The sequence below is a fragment of the Polypterus senegalus genome, chromosome 14 (genome assembly GCF_016835505.1).
Source record: "Polypterus senegalus isolate Bchr_013 chromosome 14, ASM1683550v1, whole genome shotgun sequence".
NCBI lineage: Eukaryota > Metazoa > Chordata > Cladistia > Polypteriformes > Polypteridae > Polypterus > Polypterus senegalus.
Window position 1 is genome coordinate 1,761,906 of NC_053167.1, and position 21,032 is coordinate 1,782,937.

The window sequence follows — 21,032 nt, forward strand, 5'->3', positions numbered from 1 at the left end:
CAGAATCAAGTTTGGACACTTTATATTGTGGACGCTTTGAGCCAATTCCTCATATTCATATTTACCTGTGGTTTAAGAGTCAGTGTCCTAAATTCACACCTCTTCAATGTTAAATGACCCCAGAGCACTCCCTTTTACCTTTTAATACAATGGAGTTCCAATTGTAGCAGTAGGTCAGACTAGCAAGGTGTGGTCAGGCATAGTTGAGCTCGAGGGCAATAGCTGAGCATCACAGGGAATTGCTCGCTCCCACAGAAGTCTGGGAAGGCAGTGGGAGATGGACAGAGTGAGGCTCGGCTCGGTCTGGGAGCCCCATTTGTGAGCGCCACAGCCAATGGGGGACAGGAGCCTTGGGTCCGGATTGGGAGTCCTGCTGTATCCATGGAACGACAGACCTGCGGAAGAGTGTTGGCTGTGCCTGTCAGTGGGACGTCTTCTCTACTGTGTGCCGGGTACTGTGTTTATGTAGGGAGGATTCCTGCCTGTGCTTTTTTTTAAACTCGTTCTAGAAAGAATATTTATTTAATTGATTTTAACTTCTTTTTATGGATAACTAGCAAAATACCCGCGCTTCGCAGCAGAGAAGTAGTGTGTTAAAGAAGCAATGAAAAAGAAAAGGAAACATTTTGAAAATAACGTAACATGATTGTCAATGTAATTGTTTTGTCACTGTTGTGAGTGATGAGTGTTGTTGTCATATATATATATATATATATATATATATATATATATATTTACACACACATACATAAACATATATATATATATACATATCTATACATATACACATATATATATATATATACATATATATATCTACATATATACACATACATATACACACACACATAAATACATACACACATACATACATACACACACAAATACATATATATATACATACATACACACACACATATATAAACATATATATACATATACATACATATCTACATATATACACACACAGCTATTTCGTATCAGTGCAATACGCTGCTTGTTAAAACGGATAACTCCCGCTCTTACGTGCAAGTCTGCGTGGATATTATGAACATAATGCATGCATAAGGTTCGAGCCGCATGTAGACGGACTTTTTTTGTTCTTCGAAGTCACCAAAGCGCCGTGCAAACTCAGTGCGCTCAGTTTATCAAAAAAGTGCGTATTTGGGAACACCGTAGTGACGACTTGGTTCAACATTACTTGGCAACAGGGAAAGTGAGGCAAGGTGCACTGGTGCATTTGTGTCTCCCATAAAAGCAGCTTCACTTGAAATCACTTTTTTGATTGTGCACGGGTTAAAACGTCCGCTGAAGTGTCAGATTCTTATTTAATTATGCTGCTTTCTGTATCTTCTGCATTGCATTCAGGTTAACCTGATGTTTTGTCTCGTAGTGCCGTCTTAGATTAAATTCTGTAATTACAGCCACATTAGCTCCACAAATGAGACACACGGGTTCAGTAAACATATACTCAGCCTCCCATCGGTTTTTAAAGGCTCTATTTTCAGAATCAACTTTTCTCTTCAGCATCGTGTGAGCTAGCTTCGCAATAACTTGATTAACTCGGTAAGTGTTCGGCAAGGCAGCTGAAGCGCTGCATTATGGGATCTGTAGTTTATTGTGTTACCAGCGCTTCATATACCCGGGCTTTAATAACAATAATACAGTATATAAAATGATCTCGGGGCCGGATATAATTACACGCCGGGCGGATGTGGCCCGCGGCCCTTGAGTTTGACACATATGGACTAAATAGAACTTGATATATTTTTCAAATGTGATCGCGCAATTCAGATAGAGTTGACGCGCACTACAGCCTGCATGCCTCAATAAGTCATCCTTCCTCGCTCTTACTTTTTTACCGTTCATCTAATGAATACACTGAGTATGGCTTTACCAAAACAATCATTGATGGCGAATAAAGTATCCATTATTCGAGTATGTAGATCGGGTTATATATATATATATATATACATATATATATATATATATATATATATATATATATATATATATATATATATATATATATATATATATATATATATATATATATATATATATATATACCGCGATCGCAGCGAGAAGTAGTGTGTTAAAAAGCTATGAAAAGAAAAGGGAACATTTTAAAAATAACGTAACATGACTGTCAATATACAGTATTTGTTTTGTGGGTGTTACTGAGTGTTGCTGTCATCAAGGATTTGATTATCATTATTTCTTTCAATCAGGTTCGTATTTGTAGGATGTGTTGTGTTCAAGTTACATTCCGTGTTTGTCAATCGGTGTAAAGATGACAGGTTTCATTCATCGATTCGTTTCTTACTGCATCAATAAACAGCTATTCTTCTTCTTTATCTGAGACCTGACACACTGCATGCACGTTTTTTTTTTACACTGTCTTCCTTTAGCGGGACATTGACTTTTTCCAACGTGTGCTTTGTTTTGGATTTATGAATATGCTTGTATGTATCAGACGCCTTCATATTTTTGCTGCCTTTTCAATTGTGTAATTCGGTTTTGTTCAGCTCTTTGGAACTGTTGCTTTTATCTGTGCACGCGCCAGTTCACGTGAGCCGCTCGGTGTACATGCATCGAAGGTTCCCAGCTGTGCTGGTGCCATCTCGTGCTATGTCCATGGCTGTATTTAATGTTACCTTAGTCCTGGCACTTAAAACTTTCTCTCGCAGTTTCGCTGAGTTTGTACCAAACACCACCCTGACCATCTCATCTTCCTCTGCATAAGCACAGTCCTTAAACCGTGAATATTTAGTGGGAGTTTGCTATTGGATTGCCGCGGACGAACGGCCTTATATGGGCAGGCACTAAATTACAAACGCCAGCGGCAGCCTGTCTATGAACTTAATTTAAAGTGTAGGTTTACATCGTGCTTTGTTTCCGAAGTAGCAGAAGTCATGAATATGGTTGTATATGTCACTCGCTCGCTTCTTATTGTTTCGCTGCCTTCTCAATTATATAATGCATGTTTTCTTCACCGCTTTTTTTAGGTCTTCCTGGTTTTCTATGGACTGCGTGATTACGTGGGAGGCGTGATGATGTCACACGAAACTCCGCCCCCACGGCGTTGAAGCTCATCTCCATTACAGTAAATGGAGAAAAACTGCTTCCAGTTATGACCATTACGCGTAGAATTTCGATATAAATACCTGCCCAACTTTTGTAAGGAAGCTGTAAGGAATGAACCTGCCAAATTTCAGCCTTCCACCCACACGGGAAGTTGGAGAATTAGTGATGAGTGAGTGAGTGAGTGAGTGAGTGAGTGAGTGAGTGAGTGAGTGAGTGAGTGAGGGCTTTGCCTTTTATTAGTATAGATTCATTTAATTGATTTGGAGCACTGCACTATTTATTTGAACACTGATTGATTTTGGAATTGTTTTTGAGAAAAGCACTTTTTGCACCTACCCCTTGCTTCGTGTTGTGTCCTCATCTGCTGGCTCATCCCTTGGGTACGTTACAGGTGACAAGAGGCTTTCAAAACAGGAGTGGGAGTGTGGAGCTGTCCAGCACCGTCACACACAGCAGGAGACAGACTAGCTATGGTACTTGTTTTGTTAATGGATGTTGTGGGCAAGCAGCTGTTTGGATGCAATATATCAGATTTTCAATAAGAGGGCCCATGATTATAATAAGGTCTGGAGTTCATTCATTTCAGGGAAGGAAACACAAGCACTACAGAGAAAAAAGGGGACTGCTAGGGTAGCAGGTATGATTATGCTGATAATGCTTACTCCAGATACAATGAAACACCACACAGGTTATGGCTTATGGGAAGATGTTCATCAAACTGTTGGGTGGCATCAGGTTTTGGAATGTAGGTAGTACTGGAGCTACAACACAGCTCTGGTCATTCATTTCATCTTTATTGTGGGGATTAAACGGTATAATAGGAAGGTTTGTGGAGAAAGTCAGAGGACTGTTATCAGCCAGTGAAATGTTGGTATTGTTTAAGAAGAAGTCCCAGGTGGATGGTAGCTTATACTCCCAACTGGCTCAGATTTGTGCAACAGCTCAACTTAGCATGGAGGTAGTGTGACCAATACACTGATCTGACACAACACTGAAGCCACTGACAAGTGAAGTGAATAATGTTGATTATCTTGTTATAATGGCACCTGCCAAGGAATGGAACATATTAGGCTTCATGTGTTGGAATCCAGAAAAATGGGCAAGCAACTTTGACAAGGCCCACATTGTGATGGCTAGACAACTGGATCAGAGCCTCTCCAAAACTGTGGGTCTTGTGGGGTGTTCTCAGTATGCAGTGGTTAGTGCCTGCCATATGTGGTCCAAGGAAAGACAACTGGTCAACAGGTGGGCACCCAAGGATCATTGATGTGTGTGAGCAGTGAAGGCCAGCCCATCTTATTCATTACCACAGAAGAGCTACTGAAGCACAAATTGCTGAAAAGCTTAATTGCTGGCCATGATGGGAATGGTGTTAAGAAAACACAGTGCAACACAGCTTGCTGCGTATAGGGTTGTGTAACCACAGACAAATCAGAGTGGCCATGTCCCATCGCTGAAAGCACCTACAATGGGCATGTAAGCATCAGAACTGCACCATGGAGCAATGGGAGAAGGTGGCCCAGACTGATGAATCACATTTTCTTTTAGATGATTTTAATTGGAGGATGCATTTACGTCATTTACTTGGGGAAGAGATGGCAGCAGGATGCACTATTGGAAGATGGTAAGCTGGTGGAGGCTTTAGGATGCTCCGGGTAATGTTATACTGGAAAACTTTGGGTCGTGGCATTCATGTGGATGTTACTTTGACAATAAAGGTTGTTACACACCACTTACATCCCTTCATGGTAACAATATTCCCTGATGTTAGTAATGCACCCTGCCACACTGCAAAAATGGGTCAAGAATGGTTTGACAAACCAAGTGTTGTGTTGACTTGGCCTCCAAATTCCGCAGATGTCAATCTGATCAAACATCTGTTAGATGTGCTGGAAAAACAAAGCAGATCCATTGAGGCCCCACTTTGTAACTTACAGGACTTAAAAGGATCTGCTCCTAATGTCTTGGTGCCGGATGCCAAAGGATGCCTGTCTGCAGTCTAAAAAGAGTGGATGTTTTAATAAATAAGAACAATATTAAAATGTGTTTGCTATTCTTATAAAACCTTTTCATTTTAACATTGCACAGTTTATGTAATGTAGTCTCATGCTGAAAGTATTCACCCCCCTGTACTTCCACCTCATTTCTATTTTTATAAACAGAAATTTCCACCCCTCTTGTGCTGCCAAACTCCCCTCTCCTTACATTATCAGCCATTTTGTGAGACCTTTGACCTTTTCCTATTTTTTTGGACAATATTCAATCGGTGTGATCCACATTTTCAGCACTCAGAGATGTTTTACTCATTTATGACAGGTAACCAAGTGCAGGGGGCATGAATTTTCTATTGAGCAGGCAAAGGTTGTTCGGACAATATAGACATGGACTGTGAACGGACAATAAAATGCAAACCAATGAATGAATACATGAGACAAAACATAGAAAATGACAAATACACACCACATGCATAACAATCCAAAAGTTTATCTATGGAATACATTCAAAGGGCAGTAAATGAAAAAAAATCACAATGCAAAATTCAAATGTAAACTTTTATGGTAGACTAGCAGATATACATGGCGTTTCATAGGTATATTTGTATAGTGGGTTAGGGTAAGAAAGGAAATATTGAGGTGTTTTTTAAATGTTGACCCTTTTGTCATTAGATGAATTGCTCATGTCCCATCTTATCAACAGTATATTATCTCTCTACACATTCCTCTGAATTTGTTCTTTTTGTTCGTGATTACCGTATATACTTGCATATAAGCCGGATCTTGAAACCCAAAAAATCGATCATAAAATCACACCCCGACTTATACGCCCGTTCAAAAATGCAACCCTTAAATTTTTCTTTTTTTTACATATTCTTGCCTCCTCCAATCTCGCACCAGTTTCTCAGACGCATCGAATTTTGTTGCAGCAGTGAAGTTACCAATTTCTTTCGCCACATCAACGACTTCAGCTTCATGTTTTCTTTTGATCAAACGCTCCATCGTAGACAAGGGATGCTCTTACGATAAAGGTGTATGAGGGTGTGAGATACAAAAAACACAAAACAATGCAAACGTAGCTTTGGAATAGTTTGGGTATTATTGTGTGGTGATGTAGTCACAATATACAGAAACAAAAAGGCAGTGTGTGCTGTGGTTACTCTCTCAGGTGGGTGTTAGCATATCGTAATCTCTTGGACCAATAGCGCGAGTTTTCTGCATTCGACTTATATGACCGACATTATAAAATACCGGAAATTATACGGTAAAATCAGGTCCCGACTTATCCTCAGGAGAACTTATCTGCGAGTATATACAGTGGTGTGAAAAACTATTTGCCCCCTTCCTGATTTCTTATTCTTTTGCATGTTTGTCACACAAAATGTTTCTGATCATCAAACACATTTAACCATTAGTCAAATATAACACAAGTAAACACAAAATGCAGGTTTTAAATGATGGTTTTTATTATTTAGGGAGAAAAAAAATCCAAACCTACATGGCCCTGTGTGAAAAAGTAATTGCCCCCTGAACCTAATAACTGGTTGGGCCACCCTTAGCAGCAATAACAGTAATCAAGCGTTTGCGATAACTTGCAATGAGTCTTTTACAGCGCTCTGGAGGAATTTTGGCCCACTCATCTTTGCAGAATTGTTGTAATTCAGCTTTATTTGAGGGTTTTCTAGCATGAACCGCCTTTTTAAGGTCATGCCATAGCATCTCAATTGGATTCAGGTCAGGACTTTGACTAGGCCACTCCAAAGTCTTCATTTTGTTTTTCTTCAGCCATTCAGAGGTGGATTTGCTGGTGTGTTTTGGGTCATTGTCCTGTTGCAGCACCCAAGATCGCTTCAGCTTGAGTTGACGAACAGATGGCGGACATTCTCGTTCAGGATTTTTTGGTAGACAGTAGAATTCATGGTTCCATCTATCACAGCAAGCCTTCCAGGTCCCGAAGCAGCAAAACAACCCCAGACCATCACACTACCACCACCATATTTTACTGTTGGTATGATGTTCTTTTTCTGAAATGCTGTGTTCCTTTTACGCCAGATGTAATGAGACATTTGCCTTCTAAAAAGTTCAACTTTTGTCTCATCAGTCCACAAGGTATTTTCCCAAAAGTCTTGGCAATCATTGAGATGTTTCTTAGCAAAATTGAGACGAACCCTAATGTTCTTTTTGCTTAACAGTGGTTTGCGTCTTGGAAATCTGCCTTGCAGGCCGTTTTTGCCCAGTCTCTTTCTTATGGTGGAGTCGTGAACACTGACCTTAATTGAGGCAAGTGAGGCCTGCAGTTCTTTAGACGTTGTCCTGGGGTCTTTTGTGACCTCTCGGATGAGTCGTCTCTGCGCTCTTGGGGTAATTTTGGTCGGCCGGGCACTCCTGGGAAGGTTCACCACTGTTCCATGTTTTTGCCATTTGTGGATAATGGCTCTCACTGTGGTTCGCTGGAGTCCCAAAGCTTTAGAAATGGCTTTATAACCTTTACCAGACTGACAGATCTCAATTACTTCTGTTCTCATTTGTTCCTGAATTTCTTTGGATCTTGGCATGATGTCTAGCTTTTGAGGTGCTTTTGGTCTACTTCTCTGTGTCAGGCAGCTCCTATTGAAGTGATTTCTTGATTGAAACAGGTGTGGCAGTAATCAGGAAATTGAACTCAGGTGTGATACACCACAGTTAGGTGTTTTTTTAACAAGGGGGCAATTACTTTTTCACACAGGGCCATGTAGGTTTGGATTTTTTTTTTCTCCCTAAATAATAAAAACCATCATTTAAAAACTGCATTTTGTGTTTACTTGTGTTATATTTGACTAATGGTTAAATGTGTTTGATGATCAGAAACATTTTGTGTGACAAACATGCAAAAGAATAAGAAATCAGGAAGGGGGCAAATAGTTTTTCACACCACTGTATGGTACATTCCAGAATTGTGGTAACTAATTAACACTTCTTTTGAATGTTTCCTGGTTTAGTGTGGTTTCACAAATAGTTGTTTCATCCCACATTAATAATCTTGGATAGCGTGTTGCATAATTAAATCCATGGACTGTGGAAAGCATCTACAGGTAAGGCTTACAGGTAATGCTGCAGGTCTTGGTATTACTATAGGAGACAGCACCAGTGGTGGTATTCAACAATATTATACGGATGATTTTCAGTTGATTCATTCAAGCTGATTTAAAATTGCTACAAATTACTTCATTGTATTGGCATCAAACTATAAAATTATACAGTGCACTCCATAATGTATAAGACAAAGTCACATTTTTCCTTGATTTCCCCCTGTGCTCCACAGTTTAAAATTACAAATCAATTCAGACATCGTGATTAAAATGCACATTGCAGACTTTCATTTAAGAGAATTTGCATACCTTTCAGTCACACCATGTAGAAATGACAACACTTTTTCTACATGGTCTCCCTATTTCAGGACACCATAATGTTTAGAACAATTGGCGTCACTAGTGACTGTGATTTAAATCAATCAAGAGACCTTCTTTAGCTTTTTAGTGAGTTCCTTTCATCCTAATGCTAGTAGTTTGTTTGCCACACCGTATTTCTGCTGGCTTCTCTATCCATCGCTCACCTTGAAAGGCAATACAACCTTGGCAACTTGCTAAAAAATATGCATATGTATATATTTTTAGATCCTTTCATCTTTATGGAAACTTCTGAATGGTGTTTAACAGAGATTATAAAGTGGACATTTTTTGTCTTTTACCTCAGTTTTCCTTGACTACGATAAAATATGTTTTGCGGTTTACATTAGAGTAACGCGGTGATTAGTGTTGTTGCATCACACCTTCAGACTTCAGGATTTGAAAAATATTCCGGTCTTGTCCATGTGATTTTGTTTTACGAGGTCACTCCATTTTTATTCTCCCATCAGACAGGTTAGAGTAACTAGTATGGTCTTGTCTGTCATGGCAGCAACAACTGATCAATTGGCAAGTTGCAAGGGCCAAAATGAGTTAACCCTTAAACTGCCACAAACTTGGGGATTAATGCACGCCCAGAGGCCAAATACTTTTTTTTGCTGCACTTTTTAAGTAAGCGTCACAATTCACCAAGAAAAAGTGAAATTTTAAAGGAACACATTTTTTTCATGCAAAGAGCATCACAATTACTGCAACACTGATCATTGTACACACTGCCAATAAACTGTAAAAACTATTACAACAACTGCTGCAACAATCTATTATTATATGTACAAGGTGCAACTGACGCCATTGATGAAATTCAGTAAATCACTGTGCTTGAGCTGGCTGCATGCAAGCACACAGAGGCCAACGCTGATGCTTGCAGGCTAGTCTAGTGCTGAATCCCACAGATAGTGACGCTGCTTCGCTAGGGGGCGCCAGAGGTCATGAGCTGACTGCTCAACGAATGTACAGCACACACTGATCAGCTCCGGCGTGCTGGCAAATTGCACTGGGAACCGACTATAGCCAGTTGTGGCGTTCAACAAATGTATGTCACTGAATATACTCGACTCTGTCGTGCTGGAAAATTACATTGGGAACTGACTATAGCCATTTGTGGCAGTTTAAGGGATAAGACAATAAGTCCTCTGCTAAATATTACCGAATTTGGTCAAGAATATTAAAAAACTGTATGGACTAGATACATGCTACTATGTGTGGCCATTTTGTATATAAAGACAGCTATGATGTCACAGGTCACATGGCACATGCATCCTGTGTCTAGTAACCGCACACTGCATAATAGCAAACAGAAAATCACAGTGTCCATGAAAACAGCCTCCCGAAATGGTGATGTAAGGACTGGGAACAGGAAGTAGCAAATCTGAAGCATGAAATGCTCAAACAAATCAATGATATACTGCCAACATCAAATGGTTAGCTAGGTTAGGTTATCTTGCACCATAGGCAAAGCTTATTAGTGTGCCAACCGACTGTTGAGTAGCTAATGAGTAGCTTATGATCTGTGCCCTAGGCGAATGCCTAATTTGCCATAATGGTGGCACCTGCCCTGCATACACCAGACTAGAAAGTATTATCTAAACGTTTGAGAGAATCAACTCATGCCAATACAGAAGAATGTGCAACTCCCATCTCTCCAGATAAATCCTCAAAGAGTTTGAGCTGGCCAAAAGAAGCAATCTGAAGACACCATTAAAGCCTTCCTTACAAAATGTTTTACTAGCAATACTAGCCATAACCACAAAATACACCCTATGGCGATGTAGGAGGCATCAACTGGGACAACATTATGTGACTATCCATCTTTACAATGATGCGAACAAAAGAAAGTGACAGAACGAGAGGATGGAGAAAGCAGATCCGTGGAATTTACTCCCATATGGAACCTCCTGCTTCCCCCTTCTGTCCCAGGGTCTGCAGTTTGAGGGTTCGACTCTTCAGCCATTTAAGGTCACACATATGACCATAACTGGTGTAATTTCAATATCTCCTTGTACAAGTTCAAAGCAGGAGGATCACCCACTTATTTATTCATTCACTGTAACACAATTTTTCACATTTTTAAAATATTCTTTTCCTATTACGCCAATGCAATCACAAAAGCTAAAGAAGCCATGTGGCCACAATAGGTGATCAATACATTACTTGGCATGTGACGCATGCAGCAGAGAATGGACCTGGCTTTAATATTGAAGGCCTTCTCTCCATCCTGCAGTCCCTGGTTGACAAGATGAACCACTTCGTCTGGTGTCAGGTCACCTCTAAGAATAGAAAAAACAGTGTTTTATTATTATTATTATTATTATTATTATTATTATTATTATTATTATTATTATTATTATTATTATTCCAAATCACCCAACTGCAAATACTGCAAGGTCAAATAAGGAAAATGTTATCTTTGAGTAATTTCTTAAATCCATTCCAACAGCAGGCTCATCAAGCAATCATCTCCAAATGAGAAGCCAGCTATTGCAAGGCCCACTCACTCCCACTGGACACTTTATCTACATAAAGAATTAAAGGTCAGCAGAAGAGACAAGTTAAAAAAACAAAACAAAACTATTTAATGAACACGGTGTCTCATAGCATGAAGCTTTAGTTGCACCCATCATATTATTGACAGTGAATTTCTGTTATGGATAGCAGCAGGTTTTAGGCTGCTCTTAAAGGCATACATTTCCGTATACTGTACATACTGTGACACGTCCCTTCTATTGTTAAAACATTTCCAGGCAATCAAATAGAAGTAAGCATCATTTAAATTAAATTTAGGAGCAATTAAATTACAAGCAACAATTAAATTACTATTTAAACATTTATTGTTTCCTTCTTGCATGACAAATTTATCCTTAGGATTAATAAAGTTTATCTAATCTAGTAATCTAAAACACACAGGCTGTCACACCATCTCAGTAGTTTGGGCAACCATAATGTCAGGCATTAACTAAAATGTATCTGGAAGCTACACTTCTACACTTTGTAATAAAAACAGATGCACTCAGGAATTACGCTCTTTGGGGAAAAAACATTCCTCATATTTATTAAACTGATTTTATTCCCCCTCATCATGTAAAATAAATGACTTCAAAATATTTTTGGCTTCATTTCACATAGTCTTTAGGGACTTTGACCCAGAGACTTCCTTTGAGTTTGTTCAGTTTGTAGCCAGTATAAACCGAGTAGGCCATTCTATCGAGCAGTCGAAAGGACCACTTTCAGGTATGTGAAGTTTTGCTATTTTGATGTAAACGCATGTTCCTTGTAAGCTTCTAACAGCATGTAAAGAAAAAAAATACTAAAATAGTATTTAATGGATGGTATCACTCAAAATATCCAGTGTTACTTATCGTATGTACTCGTGTATAAAAATCAGACCCAGGCTTATACACCCGTTCAAAAATGCGACACGTATATATTTTTTTTACATCTTCTTGCCTCCTCCAATCTCGCACCAGCTTCTCAGACACATGGAATTTTGTTGAAGCAGCACAGGTACCGATTTCTTTCAATTTTAATTTAAAACCAGCTTCATATTTTCTTCTGATTGAACGCTCCATCGTAGATAAGAGATCTCTTACGATAAAGGTGTATGAGGATGTGAGATACACAAAACAGTGCAAATGTCGCTTTGGAATAATTCGAGTGTCACCGTGTGGTCACGTAGGCACAATGCATAGAAAAAAAAGGCAGTGTGCTCCGTGGTTACTCTCTCAGGTGGGTGTTAGCATATCGTAATCTCTTGGACCAATGGCGTGAGTTTTCCGCATTCGACTTATCCGATCAACATTATAAAATACCAGAAATTATATGGTAAAATCAAGTACCGACTTATCCGCATGAAAACTTACAGTGATGAAAGAAAACTTATTTGCCCCCTTCCTGATTTCTTATTCTTTTGCATGTTTGTCACACAAAATGTTTCTGATCATCAAACACATTTAACCATTAGTCAAATATAACACAAGTAAACACAAAATGCAGTTTTTAAAATGATGGTTTTTATTATTTAAGGAGAAATAAAATCCAAACCTACATGGCCCTGTGTGAAAAAGTAATTGCCCCCTGAACCTAATAACTGGTTGGGCCACCCTTAGCAGCAATAACTGCAATCAAGCGTTTGCGATAACTTGCAATGAGTCTTTTACAGCGCTCTGGAGGAATTTTGGCCCACTCATCTTTGCAGAATTGTTGTAATTCAGCTTTATTTGAGGGTTTTCTAGCATGAACCGCCTTTTTAAGGTCATGCCATAGCATCTCAATTGGATTCAGATCAGGACTTTGACTAGGCCACTCCAAAGTCTTCATTTTGTTTTTCTTCAGCCATTCAGAGGTGGATTTGCTGGTGTGTTTTGGGTCATTGTCCTGTTGCAGCACCCAAGATCGCTTCAGCTTGAGTTGACGAACAGATGGCCGGACATTCTACTTCAGGATTTTTTGGTAGACAGTAGAATTCATGGTTCCATCTATCACAGCAAGCCTTCCAGGTCCTGAAGCATCAAAACAACCCCAGACCATCACACTACCACCACCATATTTTACTGTTGGTATGATGTTCTTTTTCTGAAATGCTTTGTTCCTTTTACACCAGTTGTAACGGGACATTTGCCATCCAAAAAGTTCAACTTTTGTCTCATCAGTCCACAAGGTATTTTCCCAAAAGTCCTGGCAATCATTGATGTTTCTCAGCAAAATTGAGACGAGCCCTGATGTTCTTTTTGCTTAACAGTGGTTTGCGTCTTGGAAATCTGCCACGCAGGCCGTTTTTGCCCAGTCTCTTTCTTATGGTGGAGTCGTGAACACTGACCTTAATTGAGGCAAGTGAGGCCTGCAGTTCTTTAGACGTTGTCCTGGGGTCTTTTGTGACCTCTCGGATGAGTCGCCTCTGCCTTGGGGTAATTTTGGTCGGCCGGCCACTCCTGGGAAGGTTCACCACTGTTCCATGTTTTTGCCATTTGTGGATAATGGCTCTCACTGTGGATCGCTGGAGTCCCAAAGCTTTAGAAACCGCTTTATAACCTTTACCAGACTGATAGATCTCAATTACTTCTGTTCTCATTTGTTCCTTAATTTCTTTGGATCTTGGCATGATGTCTAGCTTTTGAGGTGCTTTTGGTCTCCTTCTCTGTGTCAGGCAGCTCCTATTTAAGTGATTTCTTGATTGAAACAGGTGTGGCAGTAATCAGGCCTGGGGGTGGCTACGGAAATTGAACTCAGGTGTGATACACCACAGTTAGGTTATTTTTTTAACAAGGGGGCAATTACTTTTTCACACAGGGCCATGTAGGTTTGGATTTTTTCTCCTTAAATAATAAAACCATCATTTAAAAACTGCATTTTGTGTTTACTTGTGTTATATTTGACTAATGGTTAAATGTGTTTGATGATCAGAAACATTTTGTGTGACAAACATGCAAAAGAATAAGAAATCAGGAAGGGGGCAAATAGTTTTTCACACCACTGTATCTGCGAGTATATATGGTAATTAGTGTAAATCATGCCTGATCTTTGACACTGCTAATAAAGTGTTATTGCTAAAAAAGTAGAAACATTTTTCTCTGTGGGCATACACTGGAATCTCAGCTTCTGAGGCTCACAACCAGTGGTGGTTATTGATATGGGTGACATGGGCCGTTGCCCAGTGCGGTGTCATGGTGGGGGCAGCATCTTGGGCATTGGCAAAAAAAAATTTTTTTTTTTTTTGCACGCGCCCATGCAACCCCAACATCATGCCAGCGCATTTTTGGGATTGCATGGGCACTGATCGGTTTTCTATTGCCCATTTGCAGGGAGTAAGGGCGCCCTCCATTTGCGAGGTGCACCCGCTGCTTGCCGCACCGGGAGGAGAGGGGCGGGGCGGCAGGGGATTCTCCTGTGTGAAGCTGATGCCAGCTCAGTGTGTGTGCTCTCTCTATTCTTTATCACAGGTTAGTAAATTCGCCATAATTGGAGTGCACATTACAGGCTTTAAAACGGTAAAATATCGTCATTGAGATTTTGAACATGTTGATAAAATGATTTGAGTTAGAAAGAGTTTTTTTGTATGGATATTTATGTTGCCGTGCTAACTTACTAATGCAAATGACTCGCGTAGTGGAGAGTGGTAAGCGGGGAAAGTTAACACGAAATAATAAACTGACTGCAGCTCTGAGAGAAAAGGTTTATGTAGTTGTTAGTGACCTGATGAACTGATGACTGGAGATGGTACTAAAGTGAAAATTCTTTACACTATAACGAAATATTTTGGTGCTGTATAAATGTAAAATTTGATTTTGTCTCTGTTAGACATTACATTTCCAATAGTTTGTTTTATTGCACTGATTTTGTTCAGTGTTTATTAGAATGCTTGGGGGGTACGCTCGAGGGTGAAGGCGCCCTTGGGATTGCGCCAAAGGGGGTGTTCGCCCAGGGCACCAAACAGGCTAGGACCGCCCCTGCTCACAGCCTAAATATTTATAATGTGTGAGTATTCCTTTTTCTATTAAATGTAACACACGTTAAGTTTGGCTGCCTATTAGTATTTCGCCACAGAGGCTGTATGTGAACTATTATTCATGTAACACATACTAATTATGGGACTTCTGAAGTTAATTGATTGGACCAGATCTTATTTAGGGGTTTAATAGAAGGGGACGAATACATACGCACTCCCTACTTCTCAGTTTTACTTGTTTTTTTTATATATACAAGGTATTGTATTTTCATTGCACTTCAACAATTTGGACTATATTGTTAAATCCCTTACATAAAATTCAAATGAAAATCCATTTTAATTACGGATTATAATGCAACAAAATAGAACAAATACTTTCACAAGGCACTTTAAATAAGTGCAGTATTTCCAAATATCAAATGGTTTCCATTTCCTTACATCAAGATAATCTGAGAGTTACCTACTTCTGATGGTTCCAGGGTATTGGTTCCACATTCTGGTTGGCCAGGAGGTGCGGACTGTACCTGGTTTCCACATACACAACACCCTCTTTGGCTTTGGTTTCCACTAGCTCGTAGGCAATCCTTTTCACAGCTTCACGGTCTCCACTACAAAAATAAAGAGAACACAAGTTGTGTTACTGCATGAAGACATTAAAGTACACCATTGGGAGTCAGATAGTAATCCCCCATGGAAAGGACAAGAGACAGTCAACCAGTCTGTGCCAAGATCAGTATGGGGGTGATGACTCAATAGAAAGAGTCTTTCAAGATAAAAATTTTATGAAATGATGATAATCTCTGGAAATAAGCAGACATTACATATTATTTGGGGACAAAATAAAGGAGCCTCTAGAGAATGTATGAAAAACGTTCACCGTAAATAACAGAAGATCACTTTCATAACAATACAGAATATTCTCAGATCCGCTTAAGTCAGTTCAGGGTGTAGCCTATCTGGGTGGTAGTGCATTGCAGAGAAAAAAAAAAACTAATATGAATATAAAAACAGCATGTTACATGAAATTCAAATATAAAAAAAAAAATACAATACAACTTATGTGTATTTTTAAGTGATTGACCTACTTAACCAAGATGGTAGAACTGCACTTAACTTTACATTTAAGCGCCTTTTTGAAGTTTTTAATCAAAGCATCCTAGTAAAGTTGTGTGTGGATTCCAAACTCCATCTCCCGCTTTCGAACCACCAAGTAGTCCTGAGCAGGTTAGCTGTTAAAAACATTCACGACACTCTACATTTCCAGTACCTCGGGCTGGTGTTTCAATTAGAAGTAAGCCAGAAGGGTTGCCAGTTCAAATCCCGTTAACGCCAGAAGTGACCCTATGCTGTTAGGCCCTTGAGCAAGGCCCTTAACCTGCATTTGCTCCATCCTGTGTATGACGTTAATCTGCATCCAGCTCACTCACGCACATGCCCATACTCAGCCATACCAGTCAAATTTAAAGGTACCAATTAAGGATGTGGGAGCGTAAAAGAAGTACCTACAGAAGAACAAACTCTGACACAGGAAGAGCAAACAAACCCCTCTCAGGATTGGAATTCAAACCCGGGATTCTGGCTGTGTGAAGCAGCAGTAATAATCACTGGGCCAATGTGCTGCCCACATGGAAAAATAAAAAATAAAAAACTTCCATTTCAAGTAAAGGGAAGGCAGACCATCCCATCTGCATTTCTTGCCAGCATCCTTGACTTAAAATGAACTCTTTCTGACTTGGCCAGTTCTTTTTTTGTGTCAATGGCCCCTGACACATTTCTTAATTATTAGTCCTTTAAACTGCATTTTAAGTCTCATACGGTAGTTGTTGCAGTTTTTTGGTTTTCAATGTTTTCCAATTGGCCTTCTCTACCTCAACAGTCATATTTCATCTATAATCCCCAACACTGCATAAACTAGGACAACACATCACTTGATCCTTACCTGTCAAGTTTACTGCACCTTTAAGATATAAACTCTGTGGACACTTTATTAGGTCCATAAATAGCCAGTCATTAAGCTGCAACTCAATATGAAGCTTAAAGCTTAGTTGTTGTCTGAACAAACATTACAATGGGCAAAATGTGTGATCTGAGGGACTCTGACCCTGGTGTGACTGCTGGTGTCAGACATAGTGGTTCCAGCTGCATCACTGTCTGGTATGGAAACTGCAACATATCCGACCGCAAGCGCCTGCAAAGGATAGTGAAGACAGCAGAGAACATCACTACGGGACATATTTTACAAACGCAGTGTCCGCAAGGCCTGCAGCATTGTGCAGGACCCCTTACACCCCTCACATGGACTTTTCACACTTCTGCCATCCAAGAGAAGATACTGCAGTATCAAAGCCAAATCTGCCAGGCTGCAGGAGAGTTTTTACCACCAAGCTGTTAGACTCCTTAACACCAGGCTGCCCCCTGGGACCTTCCACACGGCCTCAATCACCTCAGAACTTTTATACATGAAAACCACTGTCCTGCTAATATGAGTGTGCATGTAGAAAAGAACTGAAAATCTCATACTGACCTTTAAGGATTTTGACACTCCTGATATCCTTCTGCTGTGAAACATTCTGACCTGTCATTGTTTACACGTCTTAAACAACTATTATCATACACTGATAATCTCTGTATTATCTTTATTTATTATTTATTTATTTATTATATTACATATCTTACACATCAATATTGCTGCTACTTCTTTGTCCTATCTTTGCACAATGTCTTGTCTGTGTTTTAATTTTTAATTTCTAACTTTTAAATTTTAATTCTATTTTTACTTTATTATTTGTACATCATGTTGTTACACTGTGGACCCTGAGCTTTGCAATTTCGTCTATCTGTTGTAAAATAAGGACAAAAGACAGCGTAAAGGGTTGGGGTTTCCGGCCCTGTATACTGTAAAGAAGTATTCAACAAAGGTCAACTTTTACAAACAAAAAAACAATTGTTCATATGCGCGACGCCTTCACATGCGTCGGCCATTTTATATAGGAGGAGCCGGAAGTGGAGGAATGCTGGGAAGGAGGCGTGAGGGATGACGGGATTCCTGACGTCAGGGAAGATGGCGGAGGAAGGGCGGAAGTGAACGCGCTGCGGTCAGGTTAGGATGGCGGAGCGTCTTTTTTCCTGGAAGAGAGAGCAGAAAGGTTAGTACCCGCCATTCCCTACCGGCGAACGTCCTTCGAAGCGATTTCGGGTCCGTCCGCGGCCTCCTACTCGCGCATGCGTGACACTGTATACTTGTATATGGTTGAGATGACAATAAAGTTCACTTTGACTTTGACTTTGATCTCAGAAACAGACAGACGACCTTCTGGGATTTTCCTTCACTGCTCTTTCTAGAGTTTACAGAGAATGATGAGATAAACAAAAAAAATCCAATGAGCAGAATTTCTGAAGACAAAAACACTTAGTAAGAGGTTGAGAGGAGACATCTACTGGAACATTCTGCTGGTGAGGGAGAATTTGGCACAAACAGCATGAATTGTGGATCCATAATGCCTTTTTCTCAAAGGTATGGGCTATGGTGGTAGTGCAGTGGTGCTGCAAACATGTCACTAAGCCATCAAATGATACCGAATGTTACGAAGATACAAATTAGGGAAAAGCCAAGTCATTTATTAAAAATGTTTAATCAAAAATGATTAGTTCACCTAACTTACATATCACAAAGATATTTACTTAAATGCAAAAACAATTAACATCATTTAGTTGAGAATAAAGGCTTCCGATGTTATTACTGAGCACAAAGGCTTCCAGTCTTTTAAACATTTGTGTAATCATTTTTTCTTTCGCATATACGAAGTACAGGGAAAGTATTGGAATCGTCCAAAAATTAGATTTCGAGATTTTGATGAATCTCGACGTTTTAGACCTCCCGGAGTCCGAAAATACAATTTTTGGAATTATCTCTGTGTGTCCGTCTGTCTGAGTGTGTGTATGTAAACACGATAACTTGAGTACACTTTCATTTAGGTCATTCAAATTTTGCATACAAGTATTAGGTACAAAACGTAGATTTCTATCAACTTTTGGGCTATTTACGTTAACCGGAAGTGATACTTTACCTTTTATTCATGCAGCTGCAGACCCCAATTTATGTGTGGTTTACTCCTCAAATATCCATCCCCATATCTGAGTATATGAGAAAGTCTACTTCCGATTTTTTAAAGTATAAACAGTTCCGTCATACTTAGAACTTGGTGGCATATTCCTCACATGCAATGACTGCTTGAAGTCAGAGATTCACAGACATCACCAGGTGCTTAGGGTCTTCTCTGGTGATGCTTTACCAAGCCTCTCATGCAGCCATCTTCAGACCCTGTTTGTTTTGGGGTCTTTTCCCCTTAGGTTTCCTATTCAGCAGATGAAATGCCTGCTCAATTGGATTTAAATCAGGTGACTGGCTTGGCCAATCCAGAATTTTCCATTTTTTAGCTCTGATAAACTCCTGTGTTGCCTGGGATCATTATCTTGTTGTAGGATGAAGTGCCATCTAATGAGTTTTGAGGTATTTACTGGAGCTTGAGTAGATCAGATGCTTCTCTATGCCTCAAAATTCATTGTGCCATCAGCTGTTCCATCATCAATGAAGATAAGTGTGCCAGGACCTGTGGCAGCCATAAATGCTCAGGCCATAAGACCCCCAGCACTATGTTTAACAGATAAGGTGGTCTGCTTTGGATCTTGAGTAGCTCCTTTTCGACTCCACACTCTGCCTTTGCCATCACTCTGATGAGGTTCATCTTTGTCTTGTCTGTCCACAAGAACTTTTTCAAGAAATTTTGCAGGCTCTTTTATGTCAATTTCTTCACAAACTGCAATCTGTCCATCCTGTTTTTATAGCTACCTTGCAGCATGGCCTTGGTATTTCTGTTCATGAAGTCTTCTGCTGATAGTCATCTCTGACACATCCACATCTGCCCCCTGAAGACTGTGTCTGGTCTGTCAGACAGGCGTTTAGGACTTTTTCTTGACCGCTGTGAGGACTCTTCTGTCATCAGCAGTGGAGGTCTTCTTGGCCCACCAGTCCCTTTGCTGAGCTCGCCAGTGCTCTCTTTTTTCTTAAGATATGTCAGACAGTTGAGTTAGATAATCCTAAGGATTTACTGATGTCTCTGTTTTATTTTTGTTTTTCAGCCTCATTATGGCTTCTTTGACTTGCACTGGAACAGCTCTCATCCTCATCTTGAACAATGGCAACTACAGACTCCAAAGGGTAGAAAGCAGGCTGTGGTATCTTACGAATTAATGAAACAGGCCTGAGGAATTACAAATACCTGTCACGCCAATTGTCCTAAACATTATGGTGTCCTGAAAAATGGGGGCTGGGGGTAGACGTAGAAAATGCGTTGTCATTTCTACATGCTATGACCAAAATGTCTGCAAATCCCCTTAAATGAAAGTATGCAATGCACACTTAAATCAGAATGTCTGATTTTTTGATTTGTAATTTTAAACAGTAGAGCAGAGGGGGAAATCAAGGAAAAAGGTGTCTTTGTTTAGGGCATTGTATTTACTACTGAATCAATGTGTTTTGGACTGTCACACACGTGCGAGTAGAGGGAAGTTGTGTGGACCGAGTAAAGGTAATTCCACGCCAGGCCAGGAGAGGACAGGGTGCACTTAACCTTCTCCTGTTATCTCTACAGACCAGCCGCGGAAAAATCTATCTGAGTCAGTGATGGCACTTTCGGTTCCGGCGCCCAGAAGAACATCACTTCCAGTTCTGGCGCCCAGAAGAACGTCACTACCAGTTCCGGCGCCCAGAAGAACATCACTTCTGGTTCCGGCACCCAGAAGAACGTCACTTCCGGTTCCGGGGAACAGAGTGATGTCAGAAGGACATCACTTCCAGTTACCTCACATCACTTCCGGTCTGATCCCTTAAAGCCACCATCTTTCCCAACCATCGTCAGTTCTATCTTGGACTCAGTACTGTCAACAGCTCTGTAGAATTTGAAGAAAACATTTGCAGCCAGGAATATTATACGGGTGGCATCCCAAAACCTTTTTACGTGTGTCAAGTCTGTTCCTTTTCACAGGGCTTAGTTTTAGTTAACACGACTG

At 40.1% G+C, this 21,032-nt stretch overlaps 1 protein-coding gene across 1 annotated transcript in view; it reads right to left on the minus strand.

Annotated features, from left to right (window-relative positions):
• Positions 1-21,032, minus strand: part of ada (adenosine deaminase) — a 131,412-nt gene that overhangs the window by 31,018 nt on the left and 79,362 nt on the right. Inside the window, exons 4-5 of the mRNA XM_039734502.1 lie at positions 15,428-15,571; positions 10,676-10,791 (exon numbers count right to left, since the gene is read on the minus strand). Coding sequence (XP_039590436.1) covers positions 10,676-10,791; positions 15,428-15,571 — 260 coding nt within the window. The remainder of the gene's footprint in view (positions 1-10,675; positions 10,792-15,427; positions 15,572-21,032) is intronic.